Source organism: Arachis hypogaea, chromosome 14 (genome assembly GCF_003086295.3).
Source record: "Arachis hypogaea cultivar Tifrunner chromosome 14, arahy.Tifrunner.gnm2.J5K5, whole genome shotgun sequence".
Lineage (NCBI taxonomy): Eukaryota > Viridiplantae > Streptophyta > Magnoliopsida > Fabales > Fabaceae > Arachis > Arachis hypogaea.
In genome coordinates this window covers 122,462,651-122,471,703 of record NC_092049.1, presented here as the reverse complement: position 1 = coordinate 122,471,703, position 9,053 = coordinate 122,462,651, and the positions used below count along the sequence as shown (strand labels likewise).

Here is a 9,053-nt window from a genome sequence, read left to right as displayed (position 1 = left end):
ACTAAACTAGGAGAATCAATAACACTATCTGAATTCTGAGTTCCTATAGTTGCCAATCATTCTGAACTTTAAAGGATAAGTTGAGATGCCAAAATTGTTCAGAAGCAAAAAGCTATTAGTCCCGCTCATCTAATGAGAAGTTGAGCTTCATATAAAACTCTGAGATGTTATTGCCTCTTGATCTTCTCTCTCTATCCTATTTTATTTATCTAAGTTTGGTGTTGTGATGAGCGGATATTTTATACGCTTTTTGGGGGTACTTTCATACAGTTTTTAGTAGGATTTAGCTACTTTTTAGTATATTTTTATTAGTTTTTATGCAAAAATCACATTTCTGGACTTTACTATAAGTTTGTGTGTTTTTCTATGATTTCAGGTACTTTCTGGCTGAAATTGAGGGACCTGAGCAAAAATCTGATTCAGAGGCTGAAAAAGGACTGCAGATGCTGTTGGATTCTGACCTCCCTGCACTCGAAATGGATTTTCTAGAGCTACAGAAGCCTAATTGGCGCACTCTCAATGGCGTTGGAAAGTAGACATCCAGGGCTTTCCAGCAATATATAATAGTCCATACTTTGTCCAAGTTAAGATCATGCAAACTGGCGTTTAACGCCAACTTTCTACCCTATTCTGGCGTTAAACGCCAGAACTGGCATAAAAGCTGGAATTAAACGTCAGAAATAGGCACCAACCTGGCGTTTAACTCCAAGAAAAGTCTCTACACATGAATATTTTATTGCTCAGTCCGAACACACACCAAGTAGGCCCCAGAAGTGGATTTCTGCACTATCTATCTTAGCTTACTCAATTTCTGTAAACCTAGGTTACTAGTTGAGTATAAAAACAACTTTTAGAGATTTATTTTGTACCTCATGACTTCTACGGCATGAGTCTCTAAACTTCATGGTTGGGGGTGAGGAGCTCTGCTGTGTCTCAATGAATTAATACAATTACTTCTGCCTCTATTCAATCACGCTTATTTCTGTTCTAAGATATTCATTTGTGCTTAACCATGATGAATGTGATGATCCGTGACACTCATCATCATTCTCAACTTATGAACGCGTGCCTGACAACCACTTCCGTTCTACTTTATATTGAATGAGTATCTCTTGGGCTTCTGGTTCATGAGTTTGATTGCCTCTCTTGACAACAGAGCATTCAAACCCTTGAGATCAGAGTCTTCGTGGTATAAGCTAGAATCTATTGGCAGCATTCCTGAGATCCGAAAAGTCTAAACCTTGTCTGTGGTATTCTGAGTAGGATCTGGGAAGGGATGACTGTGACGAGCTTCAAACTCATAAATGTTGGGCGTAGTGACAGACGCAAAAGGATCAATGGATCCTATTCCAACACAAATGAGAACCGACAGATGATTAGCCATGTATATGGACCTTTTTCACTGAGAGGACGGATGGTAGCCATTGACAACGGTGATCCACCAACATACAGTTTGCCATAGAAGGAGCCTTGCGTGCGTGAAGAAGAAGATAGTAGGAAAACAGAGATTCAGAAGACAGAGCATCTCCAAAACTCCAACCTATTCTCCATTACTGCATAACAAGTATTTATTTCATGCTCTTTTACTTTTTGCAATTAAAACTGAGAATTACTATTGATCTCCTGACTAAGAATAATAAGATAACCATAGCTTGCTTCAAGCGGGCAATCTCCGTGGGATCGACTCTTACTCACGTAAGGTATTATTTGGACGACCCAGTGCACTTGTTGGTTAGTTGTGCGGAATTACAAAGTGTGGTTGCAATTTTCGTGCACCAAGGCTCATATCTATATGTTTAACATAAGATCTAGAGTCTCTAGGAAAAGCCGTGTAGTAGTGCCTGGCGGCTAGCATTGGTCATGTTATACTAGAAGTTAGGTCATTACAAACGGTGTCAGAGCAGTTCATCCTTAGTAGAGCCTAGAAATGGACTGACCATGCTTCATTGCATGCTCTGCTTGTGTATTTCCATGCTGTTAGGGTATCTCTAATGATACATTTTGCATGTCAGTATGTGAGAATTCATTTTGAAAATGTTACCACTTAAATTGGATATGTTAAGACTAATCACCTTAATGTTGATAATTTGGTGTTAACAAGACCTCAGTGTCTGCAAACAGGCGTAGCTCCCGTTAATCGAGTCCGAGTTTCGAGCCGGTATTTGACCCGGCCACCTTGTTAAAATCTATGAATGCAATGGCTACAGCTGTGCGTGATTCCGTCACTACAACTAATAGAGCGGTGGAAAGAATGGAACGACAGCAGGGGAATGGTAATGGGAATGGCCATGGAAATGGAAACGGATTGGAAAATGACTTTGTTTCGTATCTTTAAGTTAGCCAACGATTTCGTAGTGTTAGGATTTTTGCTTTCTGGTAACGTGGTGGTAGTGACGTAGTGGTGGTGGTGCCCCTGTAGGTGATGGCTAGGAAAAAGGTTATTGAGACTAACAGTCGTGGCGGTGAAAACTTGCCGAGACCCCGTCCTGCCCCCGATCCGAGGATGAACAATGAGCTTGAGGTGGACATCTACTCGTGGGTATCCGAGGAGATTAAAACTACCTCTTCTACAGTTACACAAGAAGAGCTGGACGATTTGCGAGAGGCTCAAATTATTTTCGATTCTGACATTAGTAATTTATATGTTTTCTCTGTACTGAGGTCTGGGGACCGTTTGTGCCACGTAAGTGAGCACACCGGTTCTGTCTTGAACTGGTTATGGATGTATGTGACCCTTTCCAGGATTGGGGTTCACTTACCCATTTCCAACTTTCAAGTGGGTGTTCTGACTTATGCCGGATGTGCCCCTTCGCAGCTTCATCCTAATACCTGGGCGATTATTCGAGGTTTCGAGCTTCTGTGCCCGTTCTTGGATATTGAACCTACCCTTAGGGTCTTTTTTTTTTTATTTCTTCACTTTGACAGTCCCGTTTATGTCTCAGGGTTGTGGGTTCTTCTCTTTCTGAGGTGTTTCGAATAGAAATTTTTTTACTTTATTTGAGGAATCCTATCACGGATTTAAAGAAAAAATTTTTGAGATTGAAAGGGTAGAGGGCACTACTCTCTTTTCCCTGATTTTGGAGGGTGCCAAAAGATTTAATCTATATTGAAATTACGACATTTCCTCGCCAAAAATGTGACTTTTCGGCGTGAATGCTAATGAACTCAACAGTATCAATTTGTTCATCATGTTGTGGAATAAGCATCCACTAGTTCTAAGGGACATCCTCATAAATGAGCAGGCTGCTCGGAATGCCATCAGTAAACCCCCTACTTTTTGTGCCTTTATTTCATTTTTGATTTCTTCATCTTACGAGTTGCCTTCTATTTTTGTTTCCTAGTTGACATGGTCAGGGGACTCACAGCTATTCTCGAGATGAAGAGGAGGCTGGCAACGCAGCCTCCAATCACAGCTGGTGGCGATAGGGTTTCTTTCTCCGCCATTGTCAGTCATCAACCGCAACCTCGACGGGTCGAAGAAATTGGGGAAGGGCAAGGTCCCGTGGTCCACATTGTGGAGGGGGATTCTTTTACCAACTCCCCAGCCAGAAAAAAGCTTAAGAATGTTGGTCCGGATGATGCTGTTGCTTCTTCCCCTACCGCATTCAGGCATGTCCTGGATAAGGGATTCCGAGCTCATGAATTTGTGGATCAGCACTTTATGGATAAAGATACTAGGGCATTTCTTGCCAAGATACCTCTGGAGGATACTCTTCCTTGAGTTCAGAGGATGTTCCTGCATTCTGCGACTTATTTCAAGACGCAGAGGTGGAGATCATGAGTCTCCGCTTGGAATTCGTTTCCAAGTATAAAATGATTGCTGAGGCCACCACTCAAATCCAGAATCTCAATAGCTCGGTTACCGATCTTCAGAGCAAGTAAACTTCCTTGGAGAATGAAGTAAAGAATTTGAAGTCAGCCCAAGCTGCTTCCGATTTGAGGGAAGGAGCCTTGAAGAAGCAGGTTGCCAAGCTGATGAAAAATATTGAAGAGCTTGATCTTTCAGTTAGGGAAGCCGAGCAGGCTGCTATTGACAGCGCTTTTGATGCCGAGAGGAATATCTTGGACCAAATCAAATTGAAGGCTCCCGACTTAGACGTCTCTGAAGTTGGCGCTTTCAAGAAGGTGGTCGATGGGAAGGTTGTTTCAATATTGTAATTTACATACAATTTGCTTTTCTTATTTTTCTAAGTGTTTTGAAGTTAGTACTTTGGAATTTTTGACACTTTTTGCAGTATCTCCTCCCGTTATTTCTTCGGGATTTAACATTATTTGCTCCTGCTATACTCGGGATTAACTTATTAACGGTTAGCATTTCACCATTTTATTGTCTATCATATATCCTTTTTTGATAGATCATTTTACCTCGAACTTTACTTTTAGTTTGACTTTGATTTGCAACGAATGAGGGAACGTTTCCATGTGTAACATCAGATTCATCATAGGATTTAGAAAATACTTTTTAATAATTCAAACACTCATACAAAAATTGCAAAGAAAGTTTTTAAATACAAGTGGGGCCTCGTCAAAAACCTAGATCCCTAGGAAAAGAGTGTCCTTATTTGGCAAAGTAAAAAAAAGTTTCTCGAAGGTCTTAACATCTCTTAAGAAAAGTACCTTTTTAAGTGGGTTTTATTCCAGCTTCTTGGCATTTCGGTGCCGTCCAAAGTTTCTAGCTTGTATGCTCCTTTCCCCAGCGTTTCTTTCACTCTGAAGGGTCCTTTCCAACTTGGGGCTAACTTACCCCGGTATCAGCTTTCCTTAAAACTAAGTCCCTTTCTTGGAAACTCCTAGGCCGGACTTTTGCGTTGCATCTCTTAGCTACCCTTTGCTTCAGGGATTGTTCTGCTAGGTTAGTCATACCCCTGACTTCGTCAATTAGGTCCAAGCTTTCATGGGTTGTCGACGTTCCTAGAAGAATTCTCGGGCTTGGCTCTCCAAGTTCTACTGGGATTACTGCCTCTTCAACGTAGATGAGCCTGAATGAAGTCACATTGGTAGTGGAGTGCACTGTAGTTCGGTACGACCACAGCACTGACCACACATCGTCAGCCCAAGAACCAACATGTTCATCCAATCTCTTCTTTAGTCCATTAAAAATTACCTTGTTTGCAGCTTCGACTTTCCCGTTCGCCTGCGTTGAACAATAATTCTTGGAATTTCGAGTCCGTGAACTAGATCCCATTATCTGTGATGATGGACTCGGGAATTCTGAACATCACTATAATTTCTTTCCAGACGAATTTTCGACATTGGGTGGAGCTTATGCTAGACAATGGCACAGCTTCGATCCACTTGGTAAAATGATCTATAGCAACTATAAGATATTTTACCTGACCGGACCCTTGTGGGAAAGGTCCCAATAAGTCCAAGCCCTACTTAGCAAATGGCCGCGTAGGGATGACAGATACTCATGGGGAGTCGCCTGGTGGAGGTTGCTGTCTTGCTGACACTTTTTACATTTTTTCACGTACTCCATGGCATCTTTGATGAGCATCGGCCAGTAGTATCCTATTCTCACGACTTTTTGTGCCAACAATTTCCCTCCTAAGTGATTCCCACAACAACCTTCATGAACTTCCTGCAACACATACATCGTTTGCTGGTCATTTAAGCATTTCAATAGTGGTTGGGACATGCCCCTTTTGTATAATTTCCCATTTATCATAGTGTATTTGGTTGTTTTAAGCTGTAATTTTTTTGCTTCCTTGGGGTCACTGGGCAAAGTCTCGTGTTCTAAATTTTCACAAATTGGGTTCATCCACATGTTGATAGTAGATGAACAAAGGGTCGGAACATTGGGTTTCATCATAGTAAGCTCTGTAAGCACCTTCTGTATCAAACTGTAATTTTTCGTACTAGGCTTAGTGCTTGCAAGCTTGGACAACACAATGGCTCGAGTATTCTGTTCTCTAGGTACATGCTTGATTAAAAAAGAATCGAAAGATTGTACCTCTTGTTGTACTTTTTTCAAGTATTGTTGCAATAACGGGTCCCATGCTTGGAATTCCTCATTAACTCGGGAGGTCACTAATTGTAAGTCGCTAAACACGGTTATCTCCATTGCCTCGACATCCCGAGCTAGTGCCAATCCTGCAAGCAAAGCCTCATACTCAACTTGATTATTTGAGATAGGAAAAATCAAATTTAATGGAGGCCTCGATCACCACGTCTTCTCCTTTGGTTAGGATGAGGCCCGCTCTCCCATACCAGACATTGGAAGCTCCATCTAGATGAAGCTCTCATATCTGTATGTCGAAATCAGGGTGCGTCATCGTAGCCAGGAAGTCGACCATCGCTTGAGCCTTGATTGATGGCTGAGCGTGGTTCATAGCACATGACAAATTGGGACAATTCAATATACCAATTCATCATCTGTCCTACGAGGTTGGGTTTTTGCAAAACCCTCTTGATCGGTTGGTTTGTTCGCACAATTATTAAGTAGCTTTGAAAATATTGGCGTAACCGACATGCCGACGTAAGTAACGTAAAGGCAAGTTTTTCATTTTTTGAATATCGTAGCTCAAGTCCTTGAAGAACCTTGCTAACAAAGTGCACTGGACGTTGATGTTTATCCTGATCTTCTAAGACCATGGCTGAAGCCATGGTCTCTTCAGTCACAGATAAATATAGGAACAGAGGCTGGCCGTGCTTAGGTTTTGCCAAAATAGGAGGGGATGAGAGTAAATTTTTAAAATGCTGAAAAGCAGCCTCACATTCCTCCGTCCAAGCAAAGTCGACATCTTTTCTCATCAAAATAAAAAATGGTTTGGCCTTAGTGGCGGAAGCTTCCAAGAACCTTGACAGGGCAGCCAACCAACCTTTAAGCCTTTGAACCTCCTTGAGATTCCGAGGACTCGACATGTCTAAGATTGCCTGACACTTCTCAGGATTGGCCTCTATGCCTCTTTAGGTTACCAAGAATCCTAAGAATTTACCTCCCCAAACTCCAAATGCACACTTCGCTGGATTCAACCTCATCCTGTAAAGTCGGAGGCAGTCAAATACTTCCTTCAGGCCATTGATCAGGTCATAATCTTCATTGGTTTTTATCAGCATATTATCAATGTAGACTTCCATATTCTTTCTGATCTGTTGCTTGAAAACCTTCGCCATTAACCTTTGGTATGTTAGCCCTGCATTTTTTTAACCAAAAGGCATTATAGTATAGTAGTAAATCCTTTCGGGGGTGATGAAAGCTGTTTTATCCTCGTCAGCTTTGTGCATCGGGATTTGGTTATAACCACTATAAGCATCCAAGAAGCTTAGTATCCAATATCCCAAGGAGGAATTGATCAAGTTGTTTATGTTAGGTAAAGGGAAATAGTCTTTTGGGTAGGCTTTGTTCAAATTTGTGTAGTCTACACACATTCGTCACTTCCCATTAGACTTTTTCACCATCACCACATTCGACAATCAAGTGGAATAAGTCAATTCTTGGATGAAACCGGCATCCAATAGTCCTTGGACCTAGCTTTTGACCTCGGCTGCCTGGTCAGGCAACATCTTCTGACATCGCTGTGCACCTGGCTTGAAGTCGGGATTAATAGCCAGTTGATGGGACATGAATGCATGGTATATTTTGGGCATATCGGCAGGTTCTTAGGCAAATAAATCTACGTTACCTCCCAAGAAATTCTGAAGCTTCGATTTCAAGGGGTAAGGCAGTTCTTTATTGATCATGGTGTATTTTTCTGGCTTATCCCCGATTTGAAATTTTTCAAGCTCTCCATTAGGCTCTGGCCTCGGATTCTCTTGAATTCGGGAGTCTAAGTCAACGAGAAAGACCCTATTGGACTCTTTAGCCTTATCTCGAAGTGTAAGGCTAGCTTTATTACATTTAACTGCAGACACTTGATCACCTTGAATCGTTGCGACCCGATTTTCTGCAATCAGGAACTTCATGACCAAAGATTTGGTTGAGATGAACACACACAAATCATCGAGTATCTTCCTCCCCAAGATTATATTGTAGACTGTAGAATCTTGAAGGACTACAAAGTCGGCCTGTACTGTCCTTATATTGACGCCTTCCCCTATAGTGAAAAGGAGGTCTACAGCCCCATCAAGTTTGATATAGTGATCTCCGAGCCCAACAACCCCCGAAAGATGGGGTTTTAAGTGTTGGTCCTTCAACCCCAGAGCATTGAATGTATTTCTAAAGAGAATATTTGAGTTTGTGCTGGTGTTGACGATGATCCTTTTCACAATTCTATTACCCAACCTAGCTGTGATAACCAAGGGTTCGTCCTCATCTGTTGTGGCGATCTAGAAATATTTCGCCGAGAACTGGACTGCTGGGATGCTGGTTACTTTGAGAACTTCAGATGTCACGACTTTAACATCCCTTTTGACAACATTGTTGGATCTTGGCAAGCCATTCCTTCCAACTATGACGTTGACTATAACTTGAGCCGTGTCTTCCATGCTTTCTGGAGGTCTGGAGTTCCTTGGGTTCCTGATTTTCCGATCTTCGTGCTCGCTATGCTGTCTTGGCGGTCGTACGTGCTATACGAACTTAGGAAGCTTTCCATCTTGGATTGCTTGCTCCAAAGCGTCTTTCAAATCAATACAGTTCTCAGTTTTGTGACCATAGGATTTGTGGTAATCACAATACTAGAATTTGTTGAATGAGGCTCTGGGTCGGATCTATCTCGCTTTTAGTAATATGCCTCGATGAGATACTTGCTGATAAACCTCGGCAAGTGAGGCCACTAAAGGGGTGTAGGAGGCAAACTTTCTGACTCGAGGAAATGGAGGTTTTGGTGATGAAGTTTGCCCCGAGCTTCCACCTTTCTGAGGAGACGGCGCTGGGTTCTTCCTTTTGGTAGAAACCACCTTTGAAACGTCCTCATCTCGCATGTACTCCAAAGCGATCTGGTAGATTTCTTCTATGGATTTTACATCCTTGGAAGTTAAATGCTTACGGAAGTCTCCTTCCAACAATCCAGCAATTAAACACAAGCACACGACTTCTTGGGTTCATATATTTACCTCTAGGAGCGCTTTATTGAATCGATCCAGGTTATCTCAGATACTCTCCTCCACCCTTT

General features: G+C 42.0%; 1 protein-coding gene across 1 annotated transcript; it reads right to left on the bottom strand.

Moving 5' to 3' along the window:
* Nucleotides 1–4,735: 4,735 nt before the first annotated feature.
* On the bottom strand, nucleotides 4,736–5,185 carry LOC112743083 (uncharacterized). The gene has a single exon (XM_025792307.1). The coding sequence runs from the start codon at nucleotides 5,183–5,185 to the stop codon at nucleotides 4,736–4,738; it is 450 nt and encodes a 149-aa protein (XP_025648092.1).
* Nucleotides 5,186–9,053: the final 3,868 nt, after the last annotated feature.

Coding starts and splice junctions, on each gene's coding strand:
- LOC112743083 (XM_025792307.1), bottom strand. CDS start 5,185: ATGGGATCTAGTTCACGGACTCGAAATTCCAAGAATTATTGTTCAACG.